The sequence below is a fragment of the Carettochelys insculpta genome, chromosome 1 (genome assembly GCF_033958435.1).
Source record: "Carettochelys insculpta isolate YL-2023 chromosome 1, ASM3395843v1, whole genome shotgun sequence".
NCBI lineage: Eukaryota > Metazoa > Chordata > Testudines > Carettochelyidae > Carettochelys > Carettochelys insculpta.
Window position 1 is genome coordinate 259300324 of NC_134137.1, and position 17034 is coordinate 259317357.

The following is a 17034-nucleotide window of genomic DNA, read 5'->3' on the forward strand; positions in this document are numbered from 1 at the left end:
AGTCAGAGTTGGGTGGACAGCTGGGGGACAAAAAGAATTCTGCCTTCCTTCTTTGAAATTCAGTGTTCCCAGTTTTAGGTCATCAGTCAGCCTTAGATGCTGTTGCGACTTCTGCTTCTTTATCCTCATTTTCTTGGCTTGGTGGTTCCACGGAACCTGCAGACCCCTTACCTGAGGGGATGAAGGGACCCACAATCCAGGACAGAGGTGCGTTCTGCATCATGTAAGCCATCAGCTCATCCACATATTCCTGGGCCCTGCTCACCATCTCCCGGCTCTGGGTCAGGAGGCTGCTGGAGAGATCCTGGAAGGAACCAACGCTTGAGAAGGAGGCACGGAGCTCTTCCATGTTGCGATACACCTGCTGCACCTTATCTTGAAGGCTGGTGGGGAGGCCTTGAATGCTGGATACTAGCACCTGGCAGGCATCCTGCAGCTGCTGGAGAATGCTGCGGGACATGGCCAGAGTCTCAGACTCCATCTGGTGGAGAAACAAACCCAAGGTTTACGTTCACCACAGACACACAAAGATGGGACTTGCTGCTACCTCTTCTGGAGATTTCCTCATGCTGGAAGCTGTGCTGAAAAGGATAGCAGGGACAGAAACCAGGAGCTCTTTCATGGAAAGAGCGTTGGCTTTAGCCATTCTTTCCATAGAAAGGGAAGCTATTTGGCTTTTAGGACTCAGGAAGCCTGTATTACCATTGTTTGCAGCCTGTGACACTAAGACATAAGCTGCATGGAACAGAGTTCGATGAGAGAGCGCCTAGGGATCTCCTAATCAGTTACATGACTAAAGGTTGGAAGGCTATGCTGAGGTTAAGGGAGGGCAACACTTACAGCTACCCTACCAAGAAGGGAAGGGAAGCCCCTTGGACACAGCATTCACGACTGACCAATATGAGATGTATTCAAGGAACACTTATGTGCAACCCTGTTTTCCCCTCAAGGTAGGTGGTCACCAGGTATCTGTCGTCTGGTTGAGGAGCTCAGCAGCTACCTTGCAAGGCCCAAAACACTTTTCAGCCTCCGAGCAGAAGGGTAGAGCTATGGACATACCCTTGTCTCTTCCAAGTCTGTGATCTCACTGCCTTTTGGCTGCTTTTGACTCCAGTTCAGCCACATCTCCTGGAACTTCTCCCGGGCATCTTGGAGCCTCACACCTTCTTTGATGTATTCAATCTAGAAAGGGATTGAATAAATCTCTCAGTTCCTCTAGCTCTACTGCTTGAGGACACAACTTCAACCTGCAGACATTTTATGTTCTATAAGTCTATCACGCCCTGGTCCGCACAGGATGAAGTGGAAGAGTTCCCTGGCCTGAAAGGCAGGGGAGTAGGGCAAAGGAGTCCAAGCCCCCAGCAACTCTATTTGCCCAGGCACTGGGCTAGAGTTTACTAGTAGACCGCCTCCTGAAGCGGAGCGAGTCCTTACCAGTCCGATGACCTGACGAAGCTGGGACAGAGCCTCATTGATGCTTTGGCTGGTATGCCTCATCTTGTCTAGGGAATAGCGGTAGGCGCGCTGGCGGAGTTTGGCCGACAGGGAACCCAAACGCACAAAGTAGCTGCGATGCTCTGGCGCTTGTGCTGAAGACGCTGGAGTCCCTTCCATGGATTCAGCAAGTTCAGCTGAAGGCAAGAAGAATCTGAGGGTAAGAGCTTGGGAAAGGACGACAAGCTATACTCAACTGCCCAATGCTACCCCAAATTCTTGGCGGAATAGCCCTTCAAAAAGCCACGAGACCAACCTCTGCCTTTAAGGCAGCTAATAACTGACCCCAAACAAAGAGGGCTAGGACTGTTTCTGCACACTTGACATGGACTCCAAGAAGTAGTCCTAAGTCATGCCCATAGTACCTTCGAGCACCACCCTTTCCCCCCCACTTGCTCACATCATTTTCAATGGGCATGTAGCCAGGAACTCCCTTGGCCAAGAACGTTACACATGAAAATGCTGCCCATCTGTCAGCCAGTGCAGGCTGAGAGGCTTCTCAGTCTTGTCCAGACAAGTTGGGACCAAAGGGAGTGTTACTTTGCTCTTTGAAACCATAGCCCTGTCCTTTGTGTTCTCACCCAGTTCCTCCTCCGTCATGGGAAGGTAGTGATCCAAGAGCTCTTCTGACTTCCCCAGCACTGCTTCCATTCCGCTCATGGCCAGTTGGCCCATTCTGGATTCTGCTACTGTGCTCATGCTGTCCGTCACTGCTGACTTGGTGGCCTTCAGCCCATCCTGCACAGCCTCCTTCGTCATGTCTACCACTCTGCTCATGGCCTCCTTGACATCTGTCAGTCTGGAGGAGACCGACTCCTGTGTGTCAGGCACAGCCTGGAGAGAAGGGTGAAGCAAGACATTACTGACCAGACATTCAGGGCAATAAACCACATTGGCCCAGGGAGTCGAGTCACTGGAGGATGTTTACCACTTGTCCATCTAGACATTAAGAACTCCCTACCTTGCTAGGGTGACCTTATTCCTCCCCCACACCCAGCCTTACGGAACACGGCCATTTTACAAGATGCCCTAATTGGAGTCTGAATGTGAGTGAACTGCCTCGAGTCCTGGCCCGAGGTCAGGAATTGTCCCTTGTTCAGCCCAAGAGGTCATCAACTCTTCAGTAGAAGATCTGCAGCTCGCTATCAGGCCTTAGACACCTGCCTCCACCTTCAGTGGCGTTCGTAAAATATTGCTCAACATGTCATTGTGGGGACAGACTTACCATCTCAGCAGTCTGCTGAGGAGTTGGTAGAGTCTCCTCCACCTTCTCTACTTCAGCAACAGCCTTAGTCCCTGTTGAGAGACAGCATATTTCCATCTGGTTTTTTGGGTTTTGCCACTGCATGAGGTAGAGCATCTGGCTCATCTCTAATGACACCCCTTGGTCTTCCAAGCATTCAGGCTGCCATAGAGTGAATGCAAGCGTCGGTGTACGGCAACTATGACACCATCTAGAGCCTCACTGGGCATGGGGAAGGAAGGGACAAGCCCCTCATTTACTTAATGCAAACACCTTGTGGGAGAGGGTCTCTCTCCTGCAGGTTAGGGTTTCCTTCCACTTACCCAGGCAAGATTGTTACCACTAGCAGCAAAATGTTCCTGCGCCCCCATGCTTACTGCACAATTCTTAACCCTCTACTTCCCAGGCTCCTTCTTCATGCAAGAGGTTTTTTTGGGTTTGTATGCAGTAGAGCTGGACTACATGGAAGGATTTCACTCCATATAGTCTTACAGCTTGTAGGATTTTGACCTCATCTTAGTAGCCGCCTAGTACCTTTTGAAGGGCATTCACAAAGCCTCAACTGCAACAGTCGGTTAATTGTTTCCTTCATGCGTATGACATAGCTGGTCACATCAGGCAATAGCTCAACAAGCAGCTCAGAGCCATTTTTAAACTGTTGGCAGTTTTGTTGGCCCACAGGTACTAAGTAGAGGAGGCTGAAACAGCCTGACTGAAAGAGGTTAGAGCATCCCTTGTTGTACAGGGATCTGCTCATTTTTCAGTTGGATCTCCTGCAAAGATTATTGCTCTTGAAAGAAAGTTAGCTGAGCCCGAATCTTTACTTCCTGGCCACAATGAAGGCAACTGCAGGTTCAGCAACAGTCAGTGTCAACAAACCCCTTCCTTATCCTCTAGGTGGATATTTACATCCCTGGGCTTCTGTACCTTTCTACACTACCATCATGCCCACCTCTAATATTGCAGGCCTACATTTCTTAAGCACCTATGGTCAAGTTGTCACACACACACACACACACACAGCTCTGCAGAGACTTCACTCACCCTGAGGTTCAAATACAGGGGGAACTGACTCGGGGCTGCCGACTGCAACGTTGCTTATGGATGTCGCTCCCTTCTCTGCCAGGTCACACAGAGACTTGACGTAGGGATGGCTCTCCTTGGTGGAGGCATAGGCAGTTGCAGCCAAATCACAGGCAGCATTCACTAGCGGTAGACTGGTCACCCTCTTCAAGACAGTCTAGGGAGGCAAGGAGGAAAATGAGCAAGTCAGAAGCAAGGCTGGAGCTTGGAGCCACTCATTACTTTTCAACTGTTATCCCCGAGTCCAAAGGATTCTCTAATGGTGCAAGAGGCTACAGAGCTAGCACACCTAACAGCTACGTCTCACTTGAGAGAAATGAGCCCGATCAGAAAGGTCACTGGACAGGGAGGGGAGAAGTGGTTTTAAATAGGGTAAGCCAGACATCTTTTGTCTTTGTCAACTGAACCAGTGATGCCTAAGAGGCAATACCTACCTGCTGTTCCTCCTCCCCATGCTCCAGGGATGCCATCTTTGTATCCTTGCCATTGGAATCCATAGTGGAATTAGATATGCCTGAAGAGAAAGAAGCTTACTTTGCAAGTTGTAACCCTTCCTAAGGGAAATACAGCCCTTCAAAGGGAAGAAGATGGTTCTACTCCAGAGAATGGCCAATTGGTAGCCCCAGCAGCTTAACAAGTGGCTGGTATCTAGCACTTACTCTGTAAAAAGCAGTGGAGCCAAAAATTTTACTATATAGATAAGAAAGCGCTCCTCCTTTCTGTCACATAAGAGTCACCAGAAAAAAAAAAAAAAGGTCTCATTTTTATAAGCCCTTTGAAGGCTGTAGATTCTATTGGTTCTAAGTTGCTTTTAAGTGCATGAAAAGCACATGAGTCTGTCACAGGAGAGAAAGGGCTTAAGACCAACTCCTTCACAATATAAGCACAGCACACAGGCAAAGCCAAACATTTCTTAGGAGCATAAACAAAAAGACATGACCAAGGAAGGGTAAAAACAAAAAAGAAAGACAGGAAACCCCCTTCAAAACCTTATTCCCAAGCACAACCCCCAACCTACCCAAGACTCCAAACACTGCCTTACTTTTCTTCCCCTCTGGCAAGATTTTATACACTCCTGGTGATGTCATTATGAGGGAGTGGTGAAATAATGAGGACTGACAGTTTAGGGAGCCAGTGAAAGAAAGCTTTCACTTCCTTGACCAATAAGAGAATGCAAATCCCTTGGGGACTGCAAAGTTTGGGCCTGAGTTCTTCACCATATGTGATTCCAATTATTCCCCCGGGTCTTCTGCTGTCGTCCAGCTGAATTCATTGATACCACTGCTGTCTTGAAACAGTTGCTAGTTAGTATAGATCAAATGTTCTAAAGAACTTCTGTGACAAAAAGCTATTGACCTTCATTGCAATTGACCATGGGAAAAGAGAGAGACAAGGGAAAATATTGAAACTGAACTTCTGGCTTTGTTTTGAAAAATCTCGAAAAAAGAAAAAAATATATAAACCTTCTCTGGTGGTAAGGTTGCAGAGATCCAGATGCCTGCTTCCTCTGCACGTTGCTCATAGCTTGAAAGTGAAAACTGGCCCACTCTAGCAAAGAGTGGCATTCTACAGACTTGTATTTTTCCAAAGGGTTAGGACACTAGCCTCGGATTTGAGCTGCTGCTGTCAATTCCATCCTCTCCCACAGAGCTTCTGTGTGACCTTGACCAAGTTGCTTAGCTTCTCAGTGCCTCAGTTTCCCCTCTGACCAGTGGGGATGATAGAGCTACTGTATCTCATAGAAGTGTAGTGAGGTGCTCAGATACTCTGGCAATCAGGACCATATAAGCACCTTAGAGAAGGATACATTTTGTTAGGGAACAAAAGTTGGGTCGGGTAACTGGCATAGCCCTTCCTCACTCCTCTTTCAGCCCCAATTCAGAAAAAAGAAGCGGAACAAGTTCCCTTTCTGTGATGGGCGAGAGACAAGAGTTTTAATTAATCCCTTTGTAACATCACCCACTGTGTGTTGAAGTAAATGACTAAACAAGATACAAGGCAATTGAGAAGCCAGCCTGTATTATGCACGTGCCCTAGGACATACTCTGAAGATCTACGTCTTCTTCCCTCATGACTGCCCATTCTCTGCCCATCTCGAGTGGGGAAGGCAGTAGCAGCCCTTCCACTGCCTACTATCCCATCAGCTACAGAACACGTCTCCCTGCTCAGCCATTCTGCTGATCCCAAAGTTGCCCTTCATGACCTGTCTGCTGTCCCATTTTGGCGAGGCTTAGTCTAGACAGGTTTTGGAAGGAATCTAAATGTGGCAAATGAAGCATGGAGCATTTCTATGGTACAGTAAACGTCTTGCATGTTGTCCTGAAATTTGTTCTTTACTAATCAGTAGGATGAGGTGGATGGTCATCGGGGGCAGGGGAAACGTGAATCAGGGCAATAATGCAATGCTTTGGAACTTCAAGAAGGAAATTAATATTGTGAAGGTGCAATTTTTAAAACATCTCTTGAGGGGGTAGACAGCCACAACCGCTATTGTTTCATCCAAAAACTGCTCCCCCATGCAGAACCATCGCTGCCACTCTCTTTGATGTTTCCAGTGCCAATCCAGCCTTGCTGGGTTTTGTTCCCCCTGATCATTGAGGAGCATCTGTTGAAATTGTATTCCAGTGATACTCACTGGTCCAGGAGCCAAACAAGCAACCAGTGTTATGCAAAGGAGCCACCATCATTTGAATTAATTATTGCATGTATTATAGTACTACATTGAGTTTTATACTATCTATGTCATTCACCTCATCAAAAAGTTAATAGCTTAGTGCAAATTGATCATTTAAGCGGTCAATAAAAGACATCCTGATGGATTAATGATTAAATCACAGAATTTTCCTATCATCTTCTCGAGACATGTCACATATGATGCATTCAATAGACACTTATACCTTGTGAGGGTCTGTCTGAGTATCATAGCTATATACTATCTCGAAGAGGCCAAAATAAACAAGAAGTCTTCAAAATTTGACTCTTTCCGCTATTAATAGCAGTTTATGCACCCCTAAGGAATCCTGTAAGCAGGGCAGCCAGCAGATTTCAGCGGGCCCTGGGCGGGTGGGAGAGGCGTCTCTGAGCATCTGCAAGAGGTGGAACCCTGCACAAAGCAACAGGGCTGAGGACTAGCCTACCCAAGCCAGCCCTTCAGCAGTGTGTGCCACCCAGGGCTCTGGGTGCTACCTTTGCAGCTGTAGCCTCTATAGTGGCCAAGCACCATGGGGCCTTTTAAATTGCCAGGCCCCAGGACATCTGTCTTCTTTGTCCCCACTCAACGAGCCCATCTGCAAACTTCATAAATCTCCGGCCTCGTCTACTTCGGCTGGCATCACTGTCAGCCCCGGTGCCAGGGCTGCTGTGTTTCCAAGTGGCTGGCAGTGTAAGGTGCTTGACCTCTGCTCTGCCCCAAGCCCTGCCCCCACCTTGCCTCCACCTGCCCGTGCCCCATGCCACCCCTCCGCTGAACACTCACCAGCTGGACATCTCCCCTCCCCCACGGCTGTCCTACATCAGGGGAAGGTCCCACTGCTAACTTTCTAATGCACTAAGCCGAATACCTCTGCTGCACTCCCTGCCCCTCTCCTTCCCACGGGCGCTGTGCGTGCCCCGCCCCTTCCCCAAGGCCTTGCGTCTGGGTAACTCCATTGCATTTCCCTCCACTCTTCACTCTCCCTCAACCTCACTCACATTCACTGCGCTGGGGTGGGGGACTCAGGTGTGTAAGGGGAGCTCTGCCCAGGGATGCAGGCTACAGAAGGAGCCAGAAATGAGCGGTTCCGTGTGCAGGAGAAGGCTCCTGGGACAGGGAGTTGGTCTGGGAGGGGCAGGAAGGCTCCTCCTGGCTCTGGCCAGGGATAAGGGTTTGGGTGCAGGAGAGGACTGGGGGCCAGGGCAGAGAATTATGAGGCAGAGGATGGGAGGTGCAGGCTCTGTGAAGGAGGTTGGGCGCAGAGAGGATTCTAGGCTGGGGTAGAAGATTCAGAGTCCTGACAGTACGGACTACAGCTCCCATGTTATCGTTTTAGGGGAAAAGGCAATATGCCAAATTTTGGAGACTACAAAGTAAGACGCATACGCGTTCCCACACACTGACCCCAATCCTGCGAACATGGGTCTCGCTACCAGACGAAGGCTCAAGCCAGTTAGATTTGGTCTGAGTGGGGAAGCTAGAATCTGTCACTCCTGACTCCAATGCTATGAGGCTTTTGCTTGGCAGGATGAATCCAAAGCTTTGACAAGAGCTCACCTTTTATAAGACTTGCTTTTGGCAGGAGTTTGGATTTTGCTGCATCATGTTTTAACTAGTCACTTTGCAACATAATCACTTTGCAATGTAGGTTAATCTGGAGATCATTTTACATCCGTCTGCTGACACCTTCTACACGCGCCGTGCGCTATTTCAATGTTCAAATCGAAGTTAAGCGGCGAGACGTCGAAATCGCTGTTCCCATCAGAAGACGGGAACAGCGTCCTCCTTCGACGTTCAACGTCAAAGTAGGGTGTGGGTAGACGATCCGCGTCCCCTTACTTCGAAATAGCGGTGTCCTCCATGGCAGCAATCAGCTGAGGGGTTGAGACGTGCTGGCCAGCCCCTGCAGGGCTCTATGATCTCTGCACTCAGCGGTTCTTAAAGCCGCAGGGACCTGGAAAGCCCGTAGCAGGAAGCTGGCGGCAAGCGTGCGTGCAGCAGCCCTGCCACGAGGTCCCTGCACAGCCAGAGGGACACCATCATGGCGGCCAGCCAGCCACCCGAGCACACCCAGAGCTCCCCTTCCGGGCCATCCCAGGGCTCCCAGGCCTCCAGGCGGCCGGGTAGGAAGCGGGGCCCCCCCTCCTGAACTGACCCTGAACTCCGAGACCTGCTGGGGCTCTGGGGTGAGGAGGAGGTGCTTCACGTCATGGGGAGCAAGCGGCGGAATGCGGAGGCGTTCGCCCGGCTGGCTGAGGGCCTGGCTGCCCGGGCTCACCCTGCCCGCACTCCTGACCATGTCAGGAGTAAAGTCAAGGAGTTGCGGCAGGGTTACGCCAAGGCCCAGGATTCAGCCAGCTGGTCTGGGGCTGCCCCCGCTGCTTGCCCCTATTACTGGGAGCTCAGGGCTATCCTGGGCCCCCGGTGCACCTCCTCCCCCCCAGCCACCCTTGACACCATGGCCGACGAGCCCCAGCTACCCTCGGAGACAGGGTCGGGTCCAGAGGCCAGCCCTGCCCCCCCCACGCCTAGAGCCGGGACCCTCCGCCCCAGCCACCGAGTGGTCCAGCGAGGAGCAGGAGCTGGTGCTGGACGTCCCGTCCCGCAGCTCCAGCCGCGTGTCTGCTGCATGGGGATCTCTGAAGTCTGGCAGTGCACTGTCAGGTACGTACCCCACAGGGCGCAGACCCCCTGAGCATGGGGCAGGGGCACCACTTGACTGGGGGTCCCACACATCCCCACAACACCGCAGTCTGACATGGCCCAGGCAATCCACAGCACAGGGATGGTGCCACAGCCACCAGTGCAAAGCAGCACCTCCACCCATGGACAGCGCCGTGCCCTACCCCCCAGTGGGAGGAGAGAGGGGCGGACCACTGGAGGGGACCGCCCACAGGATCACTGCACGCACCAATGGGGGATGGATGCGGGGGGACACAGGCCCTTGGGGGGATGGGGTGTGGGCCATGGGTCAAGGCTGGGTACTCACGGCCTCCCATCCCCCCTATTTCTGCAGCCGCACCATCCGTGGTCCCCAACGGCCCTCCCAGACCACCGGAGCACCACCTCCCGGGGTCACCACCTGCCCCAGTACGGGCCCACCGCCGCCGAGGACACCGCCGCACCACCACCACCTATGTCCCGGAGGTGGCTGCAGCCCTACAGCGCCAGGCGGACCTCATGGAGCAGAGGCTCCAATTCGAGGAGCGGCAGGCTGCCTGGCGCCGGGAGGGCTGGCGGGAATTTATGGCCACATTCAACCGGGTGGCCAATGCGTTTGAGGAGCTGGTGGCCAGTCTTCCTCCCCCTGATGTCATCCGTGCTGCCCTCCCCGCCACCCTGCCTGCTGCTTCCTGCCTGCTGTGCCACCTGCTGTCCCGCGCGATGTCCCGCCTGCTGCCCCACCCACCAGCTCCTCAGAGCAAGAGCCACCCGGGACTGAGGACCCGCCTCGGCCATACCTCCCCGTGCTCCCGGCCCACAGCCGGCCTCGCCTGGGACCCCGGCTGACAGGGGGACTGGCCAGCCGAATGCAGCGGGGCTCGCGCCCGTCCACTCCCGCCCCAGAATGATGGGCGGATGTGGCGTGCCCACATCTCCCCCTTGTACAGAGTTGTCCCCACCCCTGTATATAGTTATTTATAGTTGACCCCCCCCGTAATAGTTTGTAGAGATGTCCCAATTGTATATAGTTATTATTTTCATTGAATCTGTTTTATTTTTGCTAATATTATTTATATGCCAAAAAGAGGCGACATTTTTGTTCTTGTAAAAATAATGATAGTTTTATTTTTCCAAACACCTGTGTCCCACGTGCTTTTGGTGAAGTTGAGGTGTGGGTGCTGGGGCGGGCTGCAGGGACGGCTGGGGGGGTCACTCACTGGGCCCCCTGGTCAAAGTACTCCCTTAGGGCCTCCCGGACCCGGACCCTGTCCTGGTGGGCCTGGCGGCTCGGGGCGGCGGCTGGCTGGCTGGGGGTAGGCTGTTGCAGCCTCCTGTGCCCAGCCCTGCACGAAGGCCTCCCTCTTGCTTTCCACCAGCTTGTGGAGTGTGCAGCAGGCCCCCACAACCTGGGGGATGTTTGGGAGGCCCAGGTCTGGGTGTGCCAGGAGGCAACGCCAGCGGCTTTTCAGGCGCCCGAACGCTCGCTCGACCACTTGTCGGGCGTGGTTGAGTCGGGCGTTGTAGCGGTCCTGGCTATCAGAGAGATGGCCTGTATGGGGCCGCATAAGCCAGGGCTGGAGGGGGTATGCCGCATCCTCCATAAGGCAGAGGGGTACGGTGGTAGTATCCCCCAGAGAGAGATCCCTCTGGGGGCTGTAGGTCCCCGCCTGCAGTCGGTGGCATAGTCCCAAATTCCAGAAAACGCGAGCGTTGTGGGTAGAGCCAGGCCAGCCCACGTAGATGTCCTGGAAGCGGCGACGGCTGTCGACCATGGCCTGAAGGACCACAGAGTGGTCGCCCTTCCTGTTGACGTAGCAGCCACCACTGTGGCCTGGGGCGCAGATGGGGAAGCGGGTCCCATCAAGGGCTCCAAAGAGTTGGGGAATCCCATGGCGGCAAATCCCTTGACGGCCGCGTCCAGGTCCCCAACTCGGGTTACCCTCTTCAGCAGCAGGGCGTTGAGTGCACGCACCACCTGTGGGGAGGGAACATGAGTGCCTGTGAGGGTTTGCAGAGTGTGACCGCCTTCACCCAGGCCCCTCTCCTCAGCCCCCCTAACCCAGGCCCCCCTCCGCAGCAGGGAGTTCAGCCCCAGGCATCCTTTCCTCCATGAGGACAGCCCCGACAGTGGCTTTTCCCACTCCAAACAGCTGTCCCATGGAGCGGTAGCTGTCTGGAGTGGCCAGCTTCCAGTCAGCTATTGTGACCCTCTTCTCGACGGGGAGGGTGCGCCGCATCCGGGTGGCGTGGTGCCTGAGTGCGGGGGTGGGCCACTGGCAGAGCTCCAGGAAGGTCTGCCGGCTCATGCGGAAGTTCCGCAGACACTGCTCACCATTCCGTTCCCCCATAACCAGGTGCTCCCACCACTTGGTGCTTATTTTTAATTAAGGATGGGGGGAGGGCGGGGGGATCAGGTTAATAGTAGAGGTGCTATTAAGGGCAGGTTACACATGCACCAGAAATTTTGCAAGGTTCATCAATCTCTGGGCTAGCCTCCTTTGGCTGGCACAGCTGTCATTTCGGGACGCCATGCTCCTAAAAGCATCAGCGGTAGGGGTGCTTGAGCCCTGCTGCTTTGTTACCCAGCCCCATTTCACTCCCTCCCCTGAGTACACTCCAGTCTTGTTCCTCCCACTCCCTGCAGGCCACTGAACACTGAGCTGAAGCAGGGAGGAAAGCTGCTCTCTTTCTTACTGCACAAAACCTAATGCCCCTGCTCTGCTTCCTTCCCTGTCCCTGGAGTCTCACGCCCCCCTAGCTCTCCCTCTCCCATACTTTGCTCACCTTTACCAGGCTGGATACTGGAGCAGTAGGACATGAGCTGCAGGAAAGCGCTCCCACTAGGGCCAGAAATGAGGGGTTAAGGGAGTGGAAAAGGGCTCTGGGCTGAGGCAGGGGGGTGTGGTATAGGGAGGAATAGAGGTGGGGGCTCAGGTAGCAAACTCCCAGCCCCACTAACTACAATTCCAAGATGCTGCTGCAAGGATCCTGTGGCCTGTAAGCCTGAGTAGGTTGTACGCTGCCTGCCTCTCCACCCAGAAGCACTGGCCCTGGAGCTCCCCTTGCTTGCTCTTCCTGGCCCATGGGGGTTTTGGGGAATGGGCAAGTGTACAGAGACCCCTGTGCCTAGGGCCACAGGCCTGCTGCTGCCTTCCAGAGCGAGGTAGAGCCTGTTGCAGCTGGGAGACCCCGCTCTCTATCTCAATAGCTGACCACAAGTGTAAGGGTCCCTTTTTGATGAAGAAGCAGCCAAGCAATGAGTTCGGTATACCTCCAGCACCCTTTTTCTGTGAGCACTGCAGCCCCCCTACAACTACAGCACATGCACATCTAGCAGTAGAAGCAGCCTTTCCCCCCACAGCTTGTTTCGGGGGGGGGGGTGGGGAACCCACAGTAGTGTATTTCACCAGAAGCACTTGCATTTCTCCTCATTGCTTTCACTAGACATTCACACTGGCCTTGGCCCTTAGGGTTTTGCACATACCAGTTCATTTATCCATCTGTAGCAGGCACTGTTCAGGAGATTGCCAAGGTTCAATTTAGAATGATCAACATTGGCATGTGTGTGGTTTTTTTTGTTTTTGGTTTTTTTTAAAAGAAAACTATGAAGAAAAAACCAGCCCCCCCTGCACGAACAGGGTTCAGGCACTAAGTCACAGAGAAGTCACTACTACTACTACCAGCAAGTAGATCAGTCATTTCTTCCCAAGAACTCTCCAGCAAAGCATCACTTTACCCACATGCAGACACTTGCAAATGGGACCACTCTAAATGGTGCCCTCATTCAAATGTGGAGATTGTATCCTCATGCTACCTTCAGCACATGCACTACCCCTGCCCAGCCTGTCTCCTCTGTAGTCACTGCTCTATCATCAATAACTAAAGCTCTTATGGCATCTGTGCTATTACATGCAGTTAGAAATAAACTAACCCACATACCGGAGCATAATGTTTCCCACACCTTGCAATACTAGTGGACTATTGAGTACTATGATCCAAGAAACTGCACCACACTGTTAACAGTGCCTGTCATCTTTACTGTTTGCACATACAGCTGGGGTGGGGCTACCCATGCAGCTTGGATGTGGATGACTTTTAGGTCCTTGGGATTCCAAAAAGCCCATGCCATGCTCGAGCTGCTTGTCTTGCATATGCTGGCACTACTCTCCCTCTCCTCTCTCCCCTGCCCCCAACTTGTTTTTTAAAAAAAAGCTCTTCAGAAAATAGTGAGTGACTCCCCCCCCTGCCCCAGAGTGGAAGGCACAAAGGTAGGTTCTAGCAGAGCTGCACTGGTTGCCTCCAGCCCTTGCTCACTGAGAAGAAGATCTGAAGGCAGATCTCCTACGGCCTGATCTCCAAAGCTCAGGAATGGTTTGTCCTAAGGAGCTAGTGGTTGCAGCTGAAGAATCCTTCTCCAACTAGCCAGATGCTAAGACTTGTTTACGATATGTATGCAGAAGCTTGCCTCCATGTCTGTCATGCTTCTGGCTGATGGTTACCACTCAGAAACAAGGATTATAGCAGCGCTTGTACCTCATCCTGCTCTCTACTGCAGACCCTGTGCTCGACGACTCAACAGGACACAAACACCAAGTTCAAATACAATGACATTTTATTGTGGACACTGTAGTATTATCTGAGCAAAGGAGCAGTCACAACACCTGGGCCCTGCTCAGGCAAAGCCATCTGAAGCCTCAGTTAGTCACATTCTTTCCCTCAGATTTAAACAGGTCAACCAAGAAACAAGCGGAGGGGCAGGTCAGCAGCTGGAGTACATTAATACCGCTAGCACTTGTAAATGCTCCCATTCTGTACCTCCCTCAAGTTCCATCTAAACAGAGCCTCCTGGAGAAGAAGAAGTCTCTCGTGCCTGTGAAGTCAAAGGTGGGTGGACAGCTGGGGGACAAAAAGAATTCTGCCTTCCTTCTTTGAAATTCAGTCTTCCCAGCTTTAGGTCCTCAGTCAGCCTTAGATGCTGTTGTGACTTCTGCTTCTTTATCCTCATTTTCTTGGCTTGGTGGTTCCATGGAACCTGCAGACCCCTTACCTGAGGGGATGAAGGGACCCACAATCCAGGACAGAGGTGCGTTCTGCATCATGTAAGCCATCAGCTCATCCACATATTCCTGGGCCCTGCTCACCATCTCCCGGCTCTGGGTCAGGAGGCTGCTGGAGAGATCCTGGAAGGAACCCACACTTGAGAAGGAGGCACGGAGCTCTTCCATGTTGCGATACACCTGCTGCACCTTATCCTGAAGGCTGGTGGGGAGGCCTTGAATGCTGGATACTAGCACCTGGCAGGCATCCTGCAGCTGCTGGAGAATGCTGCGGGACATGGCCAGAGTCTCAGACTCCATCTGGTGGAGAAACAAACCCAAGGTTTACGTTCACCACAGACACACAAAGATGGGCCTTGCTGCTACCTCTTCTGGAGATTTCCTCGTGCTGGAAGCTGTGCTGAAAAGGATAGCAGGGACAGAAACCAGGAGCTCTTTCATGGAAAGAGCATTGGCTTTAGCCATTCTTTCCATAGAAAGGGAAGCTATTTGGCTTTTAGGACTCAGGAAGCCTGTATTACCATTGTTTGCAGCCTGTGACAATGAGAGACATAAGCTGCATGGAACAGAGCTCGATGAGGGGAGAGCCTAGGGATCTCCTAATCAGTTACATGACTCAAGGTTTGAAGGCTATGCTGAGGTTAAGGGAGGGCAACACTTACAGCTACCCTACCAAGAAGGGAAGGGAAGCCCCTTGGACACAGCATTCACGAGTGACCAATTTGAGATATATTCGAGGAACACTAGTGTGCAACCCTCTTTTCCCTCAAGGTAGCAGGTCACCAGGTATCTGTTTGGTTGAGGAGCTCAGCAGCTACCTTCAAAGGCCCAAAACACTTTTCAGCCTCCGAGCGGAAGGGCAAAGCGATGGACATACCCCTGTCTCTTCCAAGTCTGTGATCTCACTGCCTTTTGGCTGCTTTTGACTCCAGTTCAGCCACATCTCCTGGAACTTCTCCCGGGCATCTTGGAGCCTCACACCTTCTTTGATGTATTCAATCTAGAAAGGGATTGAATAAATCTCTCAGTTCCTCTAGCTCTACTGCTTGAGGACACAATTTCAACCTGCAGACATTTTATGTTCTATAAGCCTATCACGCCCTGGTCCACACAGGATGAAGCGGAAGAGTTGCCTGGCCTGAAAGGCAGGGGAGTAGGGCAAAGGAGTCCAAGCCACCAGCAACTCTATTTGCCCAGGCACTGGGCTAGAGTTTACTAGTAGACCGCCTCCTGAAGCGGAGCAAGTCCTTACCAGTCCGATGACCTGACGAAGCTGGGACAGAGCCTCATTGATGCTTTGGCTGGTATGCCTCATCTTGTCTAGGGAATAGCGGTAGGCGCGCTGGCGGAGTTTGGCCGACAGGGAACCCAAACGCACAAAGTAGCTGCGATGCTCCGGCGCTTGTGCTGAAGACGCTGGAGTCCCTTCCATGGATTCAGCAAGTTCAGCTGAAGGGAAGAAGAATCTGAGGGTAAGAGCTTGGGAAAGGAGGACAAGCTATACTCAACTGCCCAATGCTACCCCAAATTCTTGGCGGAATAGCCCTTCAAGAAGCCACGAGATCAACCTCTGCCTTTAAGGCGGCTAATAACTGACCCCAAACCAAGAGGGCTAGGACTGTTTCTGCACACTTGAAAGGGACTCCAAGAAGTAGTCCTAATTCATGCCCATAGTACCTTCGAGCACCACCCTTTCCCCACTTGCTCACATCATTTTGAATGGGCGTGTAGCCAGGAACTCCCTTGGCCAAGAACGTTACACATGAAAATGCTGCCCCCTCTGTCAGCCAGTGCAGGCTGAGAGGCTTCTCAGTCTTGTCCAGACAAGTTTGGACCAAAGGGAGTGTTACTTGGCTCTTTGAACCCATAGCCCTGTCCTTTGTGTTCTGACCCAGTTCCTCCTCCGTCATGGGAAGGTAGTGATCCAAGAGCTCTTCTGACTTCCCCAGCACTGCTTCCATTCCGCTCATGGCAAGTTGGCCCATTCTGGATTCTGCTACTGTGCTCATGCTGTCCGTCACTGCTGACTTGGTGGCCTTCATCCCATCCTGCACAGCCTCCTTCGTCATGTCTACCACTCTGCTCATGGTCTCCTTGACATCTGTCAGTCTGGAGGAGACCGACTCCTGTGTGTCAGGCACAGCCTGGAGAGAAGGGTCAAGCAAGGCATTACTGACCAGACATTCAGGGCAATAAACCACATTGGCCCAGGGAGTCGAGTCACTGGAGGATGTTTACCACTTGTCAATCTAGACAAGAAGAACTCCCTACCTTGCTAGGGTGACCATATTCCTCCCCCACACCCAGCCTTATGGAACATGGCCATTTTACAAGATGCCCTATTGGAGTCTGAATGTGAGTCACAGGCAGCATTCACTAGTAGTAGACTGGTCACCCTCTTCAAGACAGTCTAGGGAGGCAAGGAGGAAAATGAGCAAGTCAGAAGCAAGACTGTAGCTTGGAGCCACTCATGACTTTTCAACTGTTATCCCCGAGTCAAAAGGATTCTGTAATGGTGCAAGAGGCTACAGAGCTAGCACACCTAACAGCTAGGTCTCACTTGAGAGAGATGAGCCTGATGAGAAAGGTCACTGGACAGGGAGGGGAGAAGTGGTTTTAAATAGGGTAAGCCAGACATCTTTTGTCTTTGTCAACTGAACCAGTGATGCCTAAGAGGCAATACCTACCTGCTGTTCCTCCTCCCCATGCTCCAGGGATGCCATCTTTGTATCCTTGCCATTGGAATCCATAGTGGAATTAGATATGCCTGAAGAGAGAGAAGCTTACTTTGCAAGTTGTAA

General features: G+C 52.3%; 2 protein-coding genes across 2 annotated transcripts; both read right to left on the reverse strand.

Annotated features, from left to right (window-relative positions):
* Positions 1-82: 82 nt before the first annotated feature.
* On the reverse strand, positions 83-4317 carry LOC142007193 (perilipin-3-like). The gene is made up of 8 exons (XM_074983753.1): positions 4255-4317; positions 3782-3977; positions 3647-3658; positions 2720-2790; positions 2076-2328; positions 1435-1631; positions 1060-1182; positions 83-481 (listed from the first exon to the last, which is right to left on the reverse strand). The coding sequence occupies exons 1-8, from the start codon at positions 4315-4317 to the stop codon at positions 83-85; spliced, it is 1314 nt and encodes a 437-aa protein (XP_074839854.1).
* A 9817-nt stretch (positions 4318-14134) lies between these two features.
* Positions 14135-16983, reverse strand: LOC142016143 (perilipin-3-like). Its single transcript, XM_075000417.1, has 6 exons — positions 16921-16983; positions 16537-16643; positions 16125-16405; positions 15486-15682; positions 15111-15233; positions 14135-14533 (listed from the first exon to the last, which is right to left on the reverse strand). The coding sequence occupies exons 1-6, from the start codon at positions 16981-16983 to the stop codon at positions 14135-14137; spliced, it is 1170 nt and encodes a 389-aa protein (XP_074856518.1).
* Between the last annotated feature and the right edge of the window lie 51 nt (positions 16984-17034).